The 18,778-nt window shown below is 38.8% G+C and overlaps 2 protein-coding genes across 4 annotated transcripts; one reads left to right on the top strand and one right to left on the bottom strand.

Moving 5' to 3' along the window:
• Nucleotides 1-4,784: 4,784 nt before the first annotated feature.
• LOC104445178 (sphingolipid delta(4)-desaturase DES1-like) lies at nt 4,785-7,191 on the top strand. The gene is made up of 2 exons (XM_010059005.3): nt 4,785-5,151; nt 6,149-7,191. Exons 1-2 carry the CDS (start codon nt 4,993-4,995, stop codon nt 6,977-6,979), a joined length of 990 nt encoding a protein of 329 aa, XP_010057307.2. The 5' UTR covers nt 4,785-4,992; the 3' UTR covers nt 6,980-7,191.
• Nucleotides 7,192-9,183: 1,992 nt separating this feature from the next.
• LOC104445290 (general transcription and DNA repair factor IIH subunit TFB2) lies at nt 9,184-17,983 on the bottom strand. 3 transcript variants are annotated; one of them, XM_039313140.1, is made up of 15 exons: nt 17,714-17,983; nt 17,231-17,398; nt 16,253-16,318; nt 15,392-15,485; nt 15,105-15,205; nt 14,962-15,007; nt 14,799-14,858; nt 13,780-13,848; nt 13,541-13,624; nt 13,351-13,434; nt 12,751-12,836; nt 11,533-11,623; nt 10,921-11,001; nt 9,901-9,975; nt 9,184-9,817 (listed from the first exon to the last, which is right to left on the bottom strand). In XM_039313140.1, exons 1-15 carry the CDS (start codon nt 17,824-17,826, stop codon nt 9,680-9,682), a joined length of 1,356 nt encoding a protein of 451 aa, XP_039169074.1. In that variant the 5' UTR covers nt 17,827-17,983; the 3' UTR covers nt 9,184-9,679. The 3 variants fall into 3 exon arrangements, with proteins under 3 accessions (XP_039169074.1, XP_010057431.2, XP_010057432.2); XM_010059129.3 differs by having other exon boundaries at nt 16,253-16,321; nt 17,714-17,981; XM_010059130.3 differs by having other exon boundaries at nt 9,675-9,817; nt 9,901-9,986; nt 16,253-16,321.
• Nucleotides 17,984-18,778: the final 795 nt, after the last annotated feature.

The following is an 18,778-nucleotide window of genomic DNA, read 5'->3' as shown; positions in this document are numbered from 1 at the left end:
AATGACTTGTGCTTGGATCATCATTTTTCACTTCCGCGTCAAGAACAATAGACTCCAAAATAGGTACATTAATCTTTCTACTCAATTATGTGTTTTTGTTCTAGTTATGGAAATTATGGGATCGTGCATTTTAGCGTCTATCAATGATCAGACACATTAACTGTGTAAAATATAACAGTGAGAGGAAAATATTTGAAAGATGGTTTAGTTTGTAAGTAACGCAACAAATAGAAATGATAAGTTGAAAATTGAAAACGTCCCTTTTTGTATATTTTTATGCATAAATCTCATTGCATGATAAATTAAAAATTCTAAACATGCATGCCGTGCTTAAATACGTAAGAAATTTTCGTGCAAGAATAAAATTCTTCATATGCCAACAATTATAAATGATTGAATGAGCCATTACTTGCTATTAGTGTCATATTGATTGGTCAGTACTTGGATTGATGGTAACTCAATTAAGGAGATTGTGTTACTTCAACATATTTAGATTGTAAGGTGTCCATTTGCTAAATGGTAGCTCATGTTCCTAGTAAATAATGATTTGGTAATTCAGAATCAAGATTTCTTCAGATCACTCCGGGATTGGATTGGGAAGAGAGTTCGGTTTTGAACTTCTTCAGGACGATGTGTGAGTTGAAGATCAAGAGCACTTGTGAAGATAAGCTGGGATAACATAAACCGATCAGCTGAGATGGTACACCTTGTAAATCGGTGATCAACGGCATTGTATTATGTGGATGCCATGGTTAGACAGTGTAATGACTTGGTCCGATGAGGACAAAGAATGGTCACTGGGGTTAGAGAGAGCTTGGACAAGGAATAGCTCTTGGCAGACTTTTAGGATGGTGAAGGGGGTAAAAATGAATCAAACCATGCACCGAACAGGAGAAGAACGATTTTGAAATATATATGTAAAAATTGAAATTAACTCACGGAGGCGCATTTGAATGTAATAGCAACTTTTGCTTTCAAACTTCAAAATTAAGCAAGCCAAGGCTAAAGTGTTATCAAGATGGATAACCTCTTATGAAAGTGTCTATCTATACGTCAAAGGACAAAACCGGGAGGCTCGGTATGAGACAGGCCAAAATAGAAAATATCTTGAGTGACTTAATTTAGTGATGTCATAGGACGATTGTAGGAAGCATGTCAGGGGGATATACTTGGATGGACCAACACCATCGCAGGATATTTCAAGCAGTTTGGCATTGAGCCCATACATTGGTTTGGCAGACTTCTAAAATTGAAGCTGTTTGTTCCGCAGAAGGAAAATATGTAATGTTGATAGTAAATTTGAAATTAATGGTAAGAAAAAGGATCTTAAAAGGTGACCAGCAATTTGTCGATCTGGTCAACCATTTATAAGTTACCAATAAAATAATAATTTTTCCATCAATAGTAGATTATTACTTGCTGTTAGATTTTACAAGGGGCACGTAACTGGTTGTAAGATATCGATGAAATGAAAATTTTAGTATCGACAAATCCAATAGCAAATTACTAGCTATCATTGTGACGTAGTTTTGAGTGATAAATATATACATATATATCATAGTTAGTAAGTTACTGGAAAATTGACAATCGTTGAATTGACTCCGAGGTATTTGATATTAGTTCTTGCATGTTCCTTCTCGTCTTATGATATATTTTTTTTTTTTGGTCGAAATATTCCTTGATATTTATTGAAATTCAAGAGTGCTTAAACAAAAAGTCCCAATTAAGGCGTTTTGCAAGGAGGCATGGCAAAAGTCTGAGAGTGAGTGTTAGAGTAGGATTAGAGTAGAACTGACAAAAAAAAAAAAAAGGCGTCCAAACATTTTTAAAAAAAAAACACCCGAAAAGATGAAAGGGAATTTGAACGATGGGCCTTCGTGACCCAATTAATCACTTTGCTTGCGTACCTATAACCATGGGCCAGCGGGATAGACTTAAATTGGGCCATTCAGATCCTAGCCTCTTCAATCAGCATCTCCAGCTCCCACTACATGTGTTTTCCCTTAAGTTCGTCCACTAGCTCTCAATCTCCATATCCCTCTGTCTCTCCTCGGCTCAAACCGCTTCAGAGCTTCAATCAGAGCCAAAATTTCCATCTGAATCGGCGACAAAGACGAAAATTTCATGGTAAAACCATCCAGTAGAGCGCCTCCGTCATTTCTGAGGACCCCCGAGACCACCCCTTTCGTTGCACCATTCAAGAAAGCTCCATCCACGTTGATTTTCAAGGTATGTACTTTAATTAAACATGTTGTTAGTCCTGTTGAATAAACACCGTCCTCCTCTTCAGGAGACTGAAGACTTTTCTTCAATTTATGCAGTTTTACTTTTCTTTTTGGGTTGTCAAATGCAATCAATTTCGCCGAGAATATAAAAGGAAGCTATGGGTAAAAAAGTATTATCATAGATATCCGTCTTATCATTTAACTCTGAATGTTTCTTTATTTTTACTGTTAATGAGTGTCTTGGGCATTTTATTTAGATAATTCAATTGTGAAAGTACTTATTATGGATATCATGAGAAAAATCAATGCATTGAAAATAATAAAATTTCCTCAATCAATTACTTAATTATTATCCATGACACACCCGTTGACAAAATCTTTGCTCAGCAAGGAGAAATGTCTGCGAGACTGCGACCAATAATGATAGAAATGTTAGATTATCGAGGATGTTGTAACTTCGGTTAATCGTGAAAATAAAGGAATCTAAACTAAAATCTTACGGACTATGATAAGTGATTACTGAAAACAGCATCGACCGTGGACGGCTGAAGAGCGGTTGCCCTCCAGCAACTTTGTTAAAACAAGAACAATGTCCGCAACCAGTAATGGTACATTATTTCGTGTGAATATTTTCTTTTCTTTTTCTTTTTTTTTAAATAGTCACTTTTGTCGATACATTATTTGAAAAATATTTTCTAAAAATAGTCATTTGTATTAGTTGAAATAATTAGTTAATGAGAAATATTTTCATTATCAACAATAATTTATATCTCCAAATTTTCGTTGACGATGAAAATATTTTACAAATTTATTCCTTTTTGTATGTATGAGATACAAGAGATAGTTTTTAGAAAAAAAAAATTAATCATTTATTTTTTACGAAATAAATGAAATCTTTATGAAAGTACCAAATAGAAACCCGACTGTTGTTCTTGAGAACAACCTTGCATCTCCACAAGCCTTCTTATTTAGAAACTATCATTTTTCAAAAAGTTATCAGTCATAAATTCATTTGCCCACTCAGGGTGTTCAATTATTAACTAAAAGCGAAACCACTTGAACCCAAAGTAAGAAGCTAAGTTGATTTCGCGAGGAGGGGCAATCTGGCCAATTACATTCGGGGTTTTGCCTCGACGTATAATGAAGAGGTATTTAACCCAAAAAAAAAAAGTTCATAAGTAATCCTTCGATTAAATTTGAAATATTATTTTCGGCCGGAAATTGATATACTCCGACAGGACCCAACTCGAATTCATGGCATGGCAATATTTGGGCCTACATGATCAAAAGTTCTAGTTAGACTCATTAGATGGGATGGTCAAGCCGAAAATGGTCAGACCCAAATTAACATATCTTAACCCATTTTGACCTATTTTGTATTAACTTATACCCATCTCATATTGCTAAAACACTTATATACTTAACCCGGTAAGATAAATCATAGCTAAACCAAGGTAAAAGCATGGAGAGAGAGCGAGCTCGAGATTGAGTGAGGGGACAGAGAGTAAAGACAGAGTTATAGAGGCAGGTTGGGTTTAAGTTAATTGTAAACTCATTCAATATTCATATTATCTTGAGTTTTGTCATTTTAAACTCATTTACGACTCATTTATCAAATATAATTGATTCATATAACAACTCGACCTATCAAATGTAGGTTGAGAAATTGGCATATAATCCATTTTGACAGGTCTAGTTTTGATTAGAGGTGATTGTTTTCCAGTTTAGTCTGTTCCAACCCAGGAATTAGAAACCGAACCACTTGGCCTTGGGATCAATCTCATCCGATTCCTGGCCAATCCAATAGAATCGATGGATTCATATATCTTGGCCAAAAGTTTTGGATTAATTGAATTGTTAATCCATGTCGCAATTCAAAACTGGGATTTCATCCAAGATTTGCAAAGAAGACAGAGATTACAAGCCCATGATTGTAGGGGCTAGCTCGAAAAAAGGAGGAAGATTCAATGGATTATTTTCCATCAATGACGGACTCAGCCCAAGTAAGTAAGGAAAGTAAAATTGGTGAATTAACAAAGAAACTAAAACAAAGAAATATACAATTGACAAAATGGGCAAGTTTTATGAATCGGTGCAACAATATAAAATAAATAAAGATTCACTTCATCATATGAAATAAGCTGAGGCGTGAGAGGAGAATAGGGTTTAGGTCTACACACTAATTATTTAAGAAATAAACAAATAAACAAATAAACAAATATAAATCGCTCCGGGCAATCTAATTCCCACCCATGAGCATGGAACCAAACCGAAAATCACCGGTTTTAATTTTATGGAACTGGATCGGCGCCATCTAGAACTACCCAAAATCGGCCGATCTCAGCGTTTCTCGATCCAAGCGGTTGAAATGCCGACCCCTAGTTTTGAACTTTTGATGGATTCTAACGTTCCCCCCATGTTTGCTGCACGGTTTGTTGCTGCTGAGGGCAAGTGGATCCAGCTAAAAGCAGCCTGCACAAACTGTCAAACCGAGTAAGAGAGAGAGAGAGAGAACATGGAGGCCGGCTTTGAAATTTGATTGGTCCTCACGAGTCACTGCATAAAACAACGTCCGTTTTTTCGCTCATTTGCATACCTGGAGTTCTTTCTTCCCTTTTTACTTTCTCTTTTCCTGTTTTTCTATTTTGGGGGACCAACGCGGCAGCTGAAATGGCGGAAACAGCATAAAAAGATATCACCAGACGACAAAACGCTATCCCAAAACCCAGAGAGAGAGAGAGAGGAAGAGAGGAGGAGAGGGGGAGAGATGGTGGTGGCGATGGAGGATCACGAAGACGGCGTGATGGCGACGGACTTCTTCTGGTCCTACACCGACGAGCCCCACACCTCGCGGCGGCGTCAGATCCTCTCTCAGTACCCTCAGATCAAGCAGCTCTTCGGCCCCGACCCCTGGGCCTTCCTCAAGGTCGGCCCTTTCCCCGTCAAAATTACTGCTTGACTCGGTTTTCTTGGTGGGTTCGGGTCTCGTGGAAGTGGGCAGTTCTTGATTCGTCCGGGGAATGGGAGTCTTTGTGTGGGTTTAGTGTCCCCCTCGTGGGTTGGTTTCGCTTGCGTTGCATTGCATTTGCATTGTCTCTTTAGTGATGATTTGCTCTTATTCTCGTGTTGGTGTCCGTCTCGATCTGAGCTACAGTGGGATCTTTCTCTTTGGTTTTGCTGCGTTCGTGCGTAATTATGAGTGGATACGATGTCGCCATCCGAATCCACCTAGTCCGAAGTAGGTGCGGCGATTCGGGGCCTATTTAAATGTTTGAAGAGATTCCTCAGCGGGATTCCCTTGTGGGTCTTCCCCTTTTGTAGATCTCGATTGGCATGTTTTCCATTGTTGCTTTCTTGTGAAGAAATGGAAAAGAGTTCTTTTTCTAGCTTTTAGCCTTCTATTGGCATATTAACCTTGATTTTACTTGGTTAGGGGTTTCTCTTCCATTTTTCATTTTATTTGAAAGGGCTAATTCAATTAGGCTTTTTGCTCCTCCATTGCTGATTGCGCAGCGCAAGCTTATCCACGATTCATTTTATCTCGTAATTTCTTAAGGGGGTGTGAACTGTCTCTCCTTGTTTTTTTTTTTTGGTGATTCAGCGTTGCATAATGAGATGAACTCATTCGCCCTTTGTTGCCCTGAATGGAAAATTTAAATAACTGGTCTTTGGTAACTTCAGTGATATTGTTATTTCTTTTCTTGCAATTGCGTATGCATCAGAAACCACTGGAGAACATTTGCGAATCTACATTATCCTGATTTGTGGAAAGGTGGTCGCTTTTAAGATGTTTTGGTGAATGTGACTTGTTGAGAGCACCTTAATGCATACGCTTAGGAGTAATGTGCCAATTCGTGCAATATATGTCAGCTGTGTCTTTTAACTTTGATCGTCTCATATATTGTCTTTATCATTTTGTGCAGATTACTGTTGCAGTGCTGCTACAGCTAGGAACCGCTACTTTGCTCCATGATGCAGGGTGGCTAAAGATTCTGGTTATCTCCTATTTCTTTGGCTCTTTTCTCAACCACAATCTCTTTCTAGCCATCCATGAACTCAGCCACAATCTCGCATTCTCAACTCCGGTATACAACCGCTGGCTTGGAATATTCGCTAATCTCCCCATTGGTGTTCCCATGTCTGTAACCTTCCAAAAGTATCACCTGGAGCACCATCGCTACCAGGGAGTTGATGGGATAGATATGGACATTCCGAGCCTTGCTGAAGCCTATCTTGTGAGAAATGCTTTCACGAAATCCATATGGGTAGTCTTACAACTCTTCTTCTATGCTCTGCGACCTCTGTTTCTCAAACCTAAACCTCCTGGTATTTGGGAGTTTGCCAATTTAGTCATTCAGGTGTCCCTCGATGTGTCCATGGTTTATTACTGGGGTTGGAAGTCTTTTGCTTATTTGATCCTTTCTACATTTGTTGGGGGTGGATTGCACCCAATGGCTGGTCACTTCATCTCAGAACACTACGTTTTCAAGCCAGACCAAGAGACATATTCCTACTATGGTCCCCTGAATCTTATGACATGGAGCGTGGGATACCACAATGAGCACCATGATTTCCCTAGGATTCCAGGAAACAAACTTCATAAGGTGAAGGAGATTGCACCAGAGTATTATGAGGGGTTTGATGCATATAAATCTTGGAGCCAGGTCATTTACATGTATATTATGGACTGCACTGTGGGGCCTTTCAGCCGAATGAAGAGGAAACCATTGGCGACTTCCAAGAAATCTGAATAGATTCACCTCGACTTCTCTCTTCTTGGTTCTCTATATTGGTTACTGCAATTTTTTCTCTGTGATTATGTACACTTAAGCAATTAGTATTTATGTACCTGCAGACTGAAAAGACTGAGTTATTTGTTGATTGGTTAACTTAAACACCAGATAATTTATTGATTTATGTTGATGAGGCATCTGGTATATGAGGTATTTGGGAAGTATCTTTTAGATACTATCACACTTGTCATTTAAATAGGGATGGCGGTGGGCAAACCTCGGCACAAAAGTCCTTACATTTGTGATGAGATAAGATCTTCCTCTCTACAATTTTACCCCTAATTGTGGACCGGTATGAATACTGCCAGTCATTTGTGTAAATATCGAAGGGCAAGTCATTCCTGGAGAGAGTATCCATTTCATTGATTCGGTCAAAGGCTGATGCTAGTGTCAGGTATCTCTTTAGAAGATCTTTATGCTAAGAACCACTTTGGCTGTCTGATGCTATGGTGGGCATTTCATGAAATTGGTTTCAAGTACTTGAAACCTACTTTTGAACTGGAGGGAGTAGTGATTTTGCGCCCTGAGAGTTTATACGTCTGAGCTTATCGCTATTGGTAAGCGAAAATTTGATGTTTAACTCTTTGACCATGATTTTGACATTCCTTACATTTATTCTCGTCAAAGCCAAAAAGGAGAAGGTGCTTTGTTTTATGGTCTTACTAAACAACACCAGTAAGCACCAAGCAAAGATTAACATAGACGCTGTTCTCGTCTTGCTGTCGATTCCTTGCTTCAAAGCTTCTGCGCCGAATCCTTATCCAATTATAAATAACTATGACCGTAAGGTATAGAAAAGCTCAAGCAGCAAAAGCTTCCCCAAGGGTGGAGAGGAATGCTGTTGAACGCAGCCCTTTGCTAAGAGTTTTCATAAATATTTTGTAATCTGAAGCTTTAAACACTGGGTCCTAAATCAGAGTGGTTTGTTGCGTTTTAAATTCAAGGGCAACCCGACATCATTGATTAGTGAGTACTAATAAATTTCGGGAGAATTACTAAAAAAGTCTTAAACTTATTGCAATTGTGTCAATTTAGTCATAAACTTTTTTTTTTTTTGGCTAATTTAATCCTAAACCTTTTACAATTGCACCAATTCAATTCATCCGGCCAAAATTAGCAAGTTGGCGCTGACGTGGACGTTGGCCAAGGACAGCTGATCGGCGAACGCTGATGTAACAAATTTTAAATATTTTTTAAATATTTTTTTTTTTGAATTTTGAATTTTTTTTTCTCCTTCTTCTCCTTCCTCTGGCCGGTCGGTGGCAAGGGCTAGCGAGGCCACTGGCAAAGGCAAGCCTCGCCCAGCGATGGTGAGGTCAACCCCAACCTTGCCAGATCTGGCGATGGCCAACCTCGCCTACCCTGATTCCCTTGACCTTCATTAGCGTGCTCAGGAGAGCCTCGTCTTTCATCTGGAGAATCGACTTGCCTGACAACGTGCCGCTCCTGTAATTCTCGGCAAGGTCATGGAGGTACCCAGCTTTGCGGCCGGAGACCCCAGCTTGCCGTAGTTGCTAGGGCCAGAGTGTGAGGAGTGAGTCTGGGGAGACGGATCCTCACCGCCGCCGCCGCCGAAGAGTGCAAGGAAGCACGCGCAGATGGTTTGGGCGGCCTTGGTGGGCGAGGTTGGGCCTCGCCAGATCTAGCAATAGCCGCCTCGCCGTGGCTAGGCGACCTCGCCAGCTAGCCAAAGAAAGGAGAAGAAGTGGAAAAAAAAGAAAAAAAAAGAAAAAATTCAAAAAAATATTTAAAATTTTTTAAAAATTACCACATCAGCGTTTGCCAGCCAGCTGTCCCTAGCCGGCGTCCACGTTAGCGCCAACCACGTCAGAGCTGGCCGGATGAACCGAATTGGTACAATTATAAAAGATTCAGAATTAATTTGGCCAAAAAAAAAGTTTATAACTGAATTGACACAATTACAATAGGTATAAAACTTTTTTAGTAATTCTCCCATAAATTTCTTGGCTCATAATCATTTTCTTCGGCTGTGCGCAATTGATTTTTTCAATCAATTCCAAAGCTTATATACTCGATAACTTTGTCAATGACATGCTAAAGTTATTCAAAAGTGGGGTGCATGACATTTTTTAACTGGTCTTGGTTTTTCAATCAATTCAAATGCTCATTGATGGCTACCTTGCAATAACAGAAAACACAGGATAGAGACCGGCCAAAGGATATGGTTGTTGCTCTATTAAACATCATTCAGCTTGGTCTAAACACAATCGCATGTCATGACAGCAATCAACACCTTCCGTTGCTATGAGAACCATCCTCAAATCTCATTTACATGATCAAAGAAGTTATCCTTCTCCAGAACTTCACATGCCGACTCAAAAGTTTCCTACGTAAACACGCTTCATGATGTTATGCTAGCTCTAGTTATACAATTTGTATGCTTGTTTCCCTTCCCTATCATCACGAGTCATCAAATGGCAACCGTCTTCAACTGTTTTTAAGATCGCTCCCCAGTTTTGCTGATCTAGTGCATCAGCTTACATGCTTAATGGAGTAAAATCAACAATTCTGAGACGCGACAGTATAATCTCCGCAATCTAATAATTTTAGCACATCCATCAGGGCCTTCGTTGGATTAGATTGCTTCACATGTCATGTCACTCTCAAACTTCAATGACGTATAAGCAACAAAGTTCTGGCTTATTGCCTCTGGCGGCGAAGATGCTCTCTCATGTGCATGTGCACATCTGTCTTCACTACTAGCCTCATTTTCTTTGAATCCTCCCACAACAAACCACCGTACTCCCGTGCAAAGTCACAGGCAGCCTCAAAGACATCCTACAGAATTAGAGAGACCAAACATAAAAAATAATCCTGGCACTGGAAGATGAGTATATCACTTGAAGTTCACCAATTTTTACCCGAGAAGGAAATTCGTCATAGAAATGTGCAGGAGTCATCTCAACCCGGTTAAGATCAGATTCCCACAATCTAATCTGTCAAAAACCTGGAAAATCAGATAGGAAATGGCTTTGCCAACTATAGCACACCAGGATTGATGTGTCAATCACAGATTACAAGCTATGAGTTAATAAAATTGAAGCAGTCGTTTTTCCAAAGTCATGGGTGGTCATCATACAAACGTCACACACTTAATCTAGGTACCTCATTGAGAAGCAACATAACCAATTCATTGCCTGAGTCAGAAATCTAGTTCTGTTCAACTACTAAAAGGTGAAATTTTTTTTTTTTTTTTTTTTTTTAATGCAGATAGCTGAGATGTGATCAACATTTGTGGGATGGGGGCATGACTGATAGGAACAGGACGTAACTGACACCTGAGAACCGATTTATGTTAATTGCCTGGGATGCAATTTTAAAAGGACTAGGTACTGGAGATTAAGCACCAGCATTCAAGGAAGTATGTTGTGTTGTTTGCAAGATAAGACTAGCTACCATCTTCTCTCTAATTAATGTCTCTCTTAAGTCCGTCTAGTCCAAATGTCTAGCCACGTGGTGATGTTAGAAAACAAGTAGAACCGAGCCTGAATTAATTGGCTGGATTAAGAACATAAAGGATGGACTACTCCGAACTCATAATCAGGATGGTTTGGATTGCTTGTCTATACCACATGCAAGATGAGAAATGAAACAATTCATTATCAAAAGTTACCTAATGTTGCTCGCTGAACTAAAAGCCATAGGTAAGATGAAGTACAGGAATGAGGACTTTGATGCTTAGAGCAGTCAATTACTTTTCAAAACACTGTTAGCATTTGCAAACTGCACTTGTGAATTAATTCTGTTCTGTGTCATTGAACCTTTATAAAAACCTGTAGTGGGGAGCAGCCGGTGCTTCCCTGCTTGAACTTTATGAAATGCAATGGTTTACTTATCTTAAGAAAAGAAGGAAAAAAAGTAATGTCAACCAGGGATGGTACCTGATCTGTAACATTTTCGGGAACAGATGGTACTCTCTCTGCGACACGGGGATGCGCATTTTGTTGGAGAAAAGAAATAATCTGCAGCATGAAAAAAGAAATTTGATGAATGGCAGGTAGTTTTCTTCAATTATGTAAGCATTCATCCACAATACGCTATGCCTGCATCTATTCTTGAAGCAATGATATTGACATAATATCTAAATCAGGTGCGTATAACAGCACTATCTGATTACTGATGTGATGGATGTCAAAGCAAAATCTCATCATCAGAAAATTGAAGAGATATTGATAGTCCCAATACAAGTAACCATAATAGGCCAAAAACTAAATATGCTTTTCACAAAGCATTAAATTTCAAGTAATTCAATAACACCATCAGATGCCTCTTTCTAAATATTAATCATCCACAAGGCAAACCTTCGCAAGGAGCTCCATGAAATTAAACAGGCACATAAAATCAGGAACCTTGCAAGTCAGTCAAATTCGCTCACAATGATAGGGCCTCTAAGAAGGAAATAAATCCTTACAGAAACAAATATTATGTTCACACTATAGTCCACACAAAATTTTATAAAAATGAAAGTTGCCCACTAAGCAACAAAAACTTACCTGATCTGCTGTGATCCCATTGTCAAATGCATTATACAAGCTTTCTTTAGTAATAGCCCCCACTATAAGGTTTGGTAGCTGATACTCAATTCTGCAATAAAAGCATTCTATCAGTACCTCTGCAGTTGATAACAAACAGAAATAAGTTCATAGAATGCAGAAAATGGTGGAGATCAGGTATATTATGAGAAGTAAAGAGAATTGACCAATAGAAAAGAGCAGATGAATTGAGAGAGAGAGAGAGAGAGAGAGAGAGGAAAACTGTGTGCAAATGACAAACTATAAAAATGGCAAGTCTATTCTGGATACCGCTTTTGTGTCTGTGGGATCAAGCAAACATCTAATTGTTCATTCTGTACCTTGCTAATTCACAATTAAGGACTCATTGGCCAGGATATAATCTTCATATTCCTTTAAACCCATTTAGCACCATGCTAAGAAGATGTGCAGTTTGAATCTATTCTCAAGAGATTCTAAGTTATGAGAGACTGTGTCTGAAGAGGCACTAAGTTACTCGCTTTCCCATCTATCAAAAAACCCACACAATTGTCAAGTTCTCAAATTTAGGACGTGCATAAAATTATATCGTGACAGGTTCTAAATGAACCATAAAAAAAATCCAAATATTTGCCCAAAACAGTTATTGTTAATTCCATGCAGACATAAGTCAGTCTTGTATTGCAAGAGTGGGCACGGGATTTTAGCTTTGAAAAGAAAGTTCTCCTGTAATAATGGATAGACAATCACAACTAATTTAATGCTTGTCATCTTGAACTCAAGACTTACTTCACTGGATTTGCCCACAAGGGATCCAAAAACATTAAAGTAAGTAGAGCAATTGGCTGCTCCACATGAACACCTCAAACAAAACATGATTTAAGATTTGGGTTTCTGCATAGTGGCCAGTAGATAAGCATATTGACCCCAGGGCCCAGTAAAGGAAAGATGACAAAGATTGATTCCTTTTCCCAGAAAGATTGCAGGTTCCCAGCCTATATAACACCCCGCAATTCAAATAGTGAACAAAATGAGATCAGAAAGTTCCATGACCAGACAGAATAGAAAATGTGGAAAGAAGAAAGCAGGCAGAGATTCAGACTAGGAAAAACATTAATATGGAATAAAATTAACCAGTGGTGCAATTTCATTTGATGTATTGCATGCTTGCTCAAATCCAGTTTCTTTCCATTTCCTAATCCAACTTTTTTATGACCATACCTTGAGAAAAGTCGCAGAATTTCACAATGCAACTTAGATGTCGAGTACGCATAAATCCTAAAATTTGTTTCCACAACAACAAATCCCTGCAGAGAGAACAAACCAAATTAAAAATTTTAACAGCATAACATGCATAATACTGGAGGTGTAATGTCCCAATGGAGAACACATGAAACTTCCAAAAGTAATAGTGGTTCAAATTTCAAGGGAGAACATAGAACTTTCTAAGACATAACAGATCAGTGGCAGCATTTGGACAAATTTAAAGCCCTTCCACAAGTGCTAGAAAAACATGCAGGTAAAGAAAAGGTCATGGTTTGTCTAATGTTTGCAACTAGAAAAAAGCATGTCTTACAATTACTGTCCTTGAGACCTGGCCTGAATTGTTAGCAACACTTAATCAATCAATATAGCAATTAGCAATTCAAGAGGTTGTCGTAAAACAGGTATTCAGTTGTGCATGTTTGTGCAATGTTAATTTATAGAAAAAATAACAAAAGTAATTACACCTTTTCATGAATCAACAAAGAAGCTATTGTTTGCAAAATAAAGAACAAAAACATAGTGCCCACAGTCATATCAAATACGCAAAGGAAATACCTCTTTTCTAGATGATGAATCAGTCAAACTCACGGAGAGATTAGTAGTTAATTTGGTTGGTATGAACCAACTTTCTTTTCTTCCCTGGGAATATACACATAAAAGTAGCAATAAATCCATTAAAAGGTTTTATTTATAAAGCAAGCGCTACATCTTGCACCAATAAAAAAGAACTAAAGAGCTGCCATACTTGTTGAAGTTTGACTAAGCCCAAGTCAGCAAGGTCCTTCAGTGTGTTCCTCTGGACTTCAGTCAGTGTATTCATGTTATATGCCTAGCACACGTTTGACAAGCACGACAGAGTCATAGTGAGTCACCTAAGCAAAGCTTTTCAGGCAAACATTGCACAACCTCAAGAGATTTATCTCATAGAAAACTTATGTCCTGTGAAACTTTGTGCATGAACATAACACATGCAAACTATTGTACCTCTCCTGTAGCATGAAAACTAAGCTCAAGCAGAAATGAAATCAGATCAGCTGAATCTACATCTCGCTCCTGCACCAAATTGAGACTCCATTTAGAAAGAGAGCGGCGGATACTGCAAATAAATGAACATGTCATCTCTATTGAATGAAATTTCATCAGCAAAGTGTTTTTGACAAAACAAATCAACAAAATGTCAGGTTGTCAAGCCAACGGACAAACTCAATGACACTAATGGTGTCGACAATTGGGGTACAGCACTATCCTATTCTTGAGTAATCGTAATTCTTTTTATAACTCTTTCATGAGAAAGAAAGGCCCACGATGAAAGACTAAAAAAAAGCTATAGCTGTAGGTAATGCCTTAAAGTACATCAGACTTAAAGCTCAACATCATTGAAGAAGAGATTACAGGAGAAGCGAGTTGAAACCCCCTTACACTCTTTTGTGATTCCGCAAGACAGCATTACACTCTCAGTCCCTTAAGCCAGTGAGGCTGGTGAGACAAGAAAGGTTTCTGCTTTGAATTTCCACAGAAAGGAGGGTATTATCTCCAAATTAGTCTCTCCAATTAGTCAAACTCTAAACTTGCCACTGCAATAATGGACCCCCCAACTATACTTGTGAAGAAGCTAGAAGATGTATATGTCTCAATGGCTCATCTCCTGGAATCATGTTGATCAAGATGTGAATATTCAGGAGCCCAAACACCCACTACATTAGGATCACAAATTCCACTAGGACAAGCAATATCCAAATGCAAGTAGTCACCAACAGAGTTGAGTGAAAAGACAATTACTTTGCAGAGCTCTCAGATTGTCATTACAGAGCCAATCATGGTTTATGCTATTGAATAGCTAAAATCCTCTTAGAATTAGCCAATAATTCAAGTTATTCTTATTTCATGAACATGACCTTTAAGGAATGACTTGAAAAGGAGGATTCTAACTGGTCACATACAGAGGAAATAAAAGGAATAAGGTGGCTGTACATATATGAATATTATTCATTATACAACCATACCTCAGAATTTGATATGTATTCTCTGATGATGTACCATAGTTGTGCATTTGTATCCATCAACTGCAGTTCACATGAAGCAACTATTATTAAAGAAAATGCCAACAGACATTCCAACAGACATGCCAACAGACTTAAAAGTGGGTCATGATTCTTTTATGCGTACCAAGAACTGGAAGCCACTCTCAGTTAACCTAGGAGGTTCTTTGTCCCTGTAGAAATGGCACAGACCAGTCACCAATCAACCAGATTTGCAACCATCCAAAAAGACCTCCAAACATATAATATATGTGAAGAAAAATAAACAACCTCTGAGTTAGAAGTCCCCTTTGGAAGATTCTCATCATAGAGGGACTTATATTCGTCATCTTTTCAGCTTGGGTTGAGTTTATAAGTTGCAGAAGAAAACACTGTTTTATCACAATTGAAGCTTCATGAAAGAGCAAAGTAAATGAAGTAACAAAACCAATCAATGGCGGCTAATTAAACTGATAAATTCAGTCAAATGAGCAAGACTTTAAGAAGAGTCAATGCAGCCATCTGTAAGAAGAAAGACCCAAGAAGAAGAAGAAGAAGAAGAAGAAGAAAATTCTCACCTCCCATTGTTCAAGAGCAAAGGCCGCGAGATCCTCCAAGCTTGGGAGCCTGGCGGTGATGTTTGATGGCATTGGTTCCCTTGGCAAAACTCCTCTGCATGGTTCAACTTTCAGTCATTCACTAAGGATTGTGTCAAGAAAAACAACTGATGAACTAAGCTGAAGTCCAATATTTGGCAATTTACAGGAAAAATACTTGGTGACGGAAGATATCCCAATAATTCTAATGCCATGAATATGCCTTACCAGGATGATCTATTAATATGTATCAGTACTATATGTATCTATCCATCTTCAGCCATGATTTGATGCAGTAATATGAGAAAAAAACAGAAGCAAGGAGAAAAATGAGCAGCGGAGACATGCTAGCATAAATGTGATAGCATGTTCTTAAGATTGGCAAAGGCAGAAAAGATAATATACAACAAAAAAGGGGGACTATATGATCCTTAATTAGGTAGGAACAAGATAAAACGCAAAAAAGGATCTATGTATGATAGCTTTCATCAGTCTGACTTAATTCAAAATGAATGCTTAAGGGTATATGTCAAATTGATGATCCAGAACCTGTGAAGCATTGCAAAGTTTTTCAATTTTCTGCAATGTATGATAAATAAAAATTCCAGCAGAAGCTATACAACAAAAATCATATCTTATCATTGGGCTTCAAGTGCTACTTAACAAAAGGTTGAGTTCTCAGTTCTTGACAAAATCTTGAAACATACTGATGTCTCAATGCAAACCCGAGCTACATATTACCCAAGATAAATTCAAACAAAGCATCGTTCCTCTCTATCCCACCAGATCCTAAAAAAATAAAAAATGAAAGAAATAGAAGCCACAAACAAATCTGTAACTTACCCACAGGTTATGTGTTTCTGGAGGTTAGACTGAAAGGTTGGATTTAGCCTGTAGCTGGTTCCACTACTTCTGCCATTACAATTTTAAATTCAGAAACCGACATAGTAAAAACAAATCAAAAAGTTTATAATACGAAATTCTCTCTTGAATTTCCACGAAGTGCAAATGCTTATTCTGATTACCCTCACAACCCAGAGAGAGAAAGAGAGAGAGCGAGAGAGGGGTAATTGGCAATGCATCTCTGAACCACTTCTAATGTTAACAGGTATAGGATGTAGCACAAAGAAAATTTAACAATAAAGAAAACAAGTAAATTGACATGCAAAAATCCAAGGAAAAACAAAATGAATTTCTGTTTCCAGTGCATGCAGATTTTTTGCAAAATAACATAGGAGGCAAACAACTGCAAAGAAAAGATGCTTATATGAAATCACGTGCTTTGTAGATATGAAGAATTAAAAATTGCTCGAACAACTTTCTACAGAAACTTATACAGTGGAAGCCATTTATTATGAGCAGCTTATGAGGTAATTAGATCAGCCATATATATGGTAACTACAGACAAGCATTTTGCTATTCCGCAGACTGAAGAAGCATACGGTTACCAACTTACTTATCCCAGACGTCTTGATCTGTTTGTAGGGTTTACAAAGATGTAAAGGAAGGACCGGGGAAGGCATTTTTACCAAAAAAGGGTGTACCGTCACACAATCTACTTGCCTTTCAGCTCGACATATGAAACATGAGCAGGCCTATAAAAATTCCATTCAATCACAAGGAAGCTAAAATTCTCATAAATTTGAATGTCAAACTTCCCACTTCTCCAACTGTTCTCTATTGCTACACTAGGAACATTTCTAGGCAGGGAAAAAAATACTAGGAATATAAAGCTAAGCATACAATCCGTCCAAGACCTCATCCTCATCTTGGGGCAATATACAGTCATGAAGAGAAAATCAAACAGAAGACCCATTTCACCTGTCGAAAGCCTCAGAGAAGATCCTCAACTGAAGCAGCCGGTCGATCGCGACTTTATGCTTGGAGAGTCCGTCCGGAAGGACCCACTCCTCGATCGACTTGGTTGTCACTGCCTCTTCGATGTACAGCATCTGTATCACGTACTTCTTCGCCAATGGGGGCAGCGACCTGAGCGCAACAAGAACGAAATCACATCGGCCACCCTCAACCCCCCTCCTCAGGTGTCGAAATTGCTTTCATTTTATACAAGTTCAACTCGCTATTTCTACAGTGTACACCGATGCATAGGATGCTCAATGCTCACTAGTCTGCAATGACAGCAAAAAAAGGGCGTTTTGAAGTACAATTCCATCGGAGCTGATGCAGTGAGCTGAGTGTTTGCGATCAGCCAGAAGCCGACGATCTCTCTCATTCGTTCAAGTTCATTCTCGGCGGACCGAATGACGATTGCGATTGAAGAGAGCGAGAGCGAGAGAGAGAGACCTGAGAATCGCCTCGCAGATGAAGGCGTTCTGGTAGAGCTGGTCGAGCTTCATGGCGGGCAGGGCCGCGACCATGTCCATGAAGTTCCTGGCGATGATCTTCACCTGAGGCATCTTCTCCGCCGCCGCTCGAGGTCGATCCCCAAGGCCCTTCGCGGCGGTCGTCGGAACCGGAACCGGTCGCCGCCGCTGATCGGAGCTCCGAAAGTTTAGCGATTCCGGGCTCTTCCGAATCTTCCGGCGCCCGCGCTCTCTTCCGATCGGTTTCGTCAGTGAGAGTTTTAGAGGGACATGGGAGGAGCTGTGAAGATGGGCTTTTAACGCACGAGGGCCCATTTAGGGTTTTGCTTCGGATCAAGTTGAACGTAATTGCAAATCCATAAACCCACCACAACCAAATTGAAAAATGAATAATTTAAATAGTTTTTTTTTTGATGACGTAGGGAACCGCGCACTATACCAACACGGATAGCCCGACAGGCCCGGGGTAACGAGGGGTAAACCTTGAGGCGACGCTAGTGAAGGACCCACCACCCCGACGTCGCACTTAAGATCCCGTGTGACTCGAACTTCTCTCATCTCGCAAAGAATCATAGGAGCATCTATTCAACTGGGCTACTGCAGGAGGTTGTAATAATTTAAATAGTTAATACCATGAAAAATCTTAAATTCGTACATCAGTAACAAATTTATCAAAACAACCCTCAAAGTGGTACATCATGATGAATTTTCCTTTACAATTTATCATGGGCATAATAGTTTGTGATTTTTCACACTATTAATCCAATTTAACAGAAACTAATGAATGGTAAATTTGTCATAAGTATACCCACGTGTGGTTTTTAATAATCAAAATATTAATTTGGGATAAAATTTTCATATGTGTACCGACTTGGGGTTTAGGTGGCGTTAACCCTAATTTAAAATTATTTTTATAAATATAATCGTTTTATATCGTTATAAAAATTAATAAATGAAAGGTTACTTCAGCATCCAGGAAAATGATTAGACAACGATGAAGAAAACAATTTTTGTTAAATAATTATTTCAAACAACATAAATAATC

Source organism: Eucalyptus grandis, chromosome 5 (genome assembly GCF_016545825.1).
Source record: "Eucalyptus grandis isolate ANBG69807.140 chromosome 5, ASM1654582v1, whole genome shotgun sequence".
In the NCBI taxonomy this organism is placed as follows: domain Eukaryota; kingdom Viridiplantae; phylum Streptophyta; class Magnoliopsida; order Myrtales; family Myrtaceae; genus Eucalyptus; species Eucalyptus grandis.
This window is presented reverse-complemented; position numbering and strand designations above follow the sequence as displayed.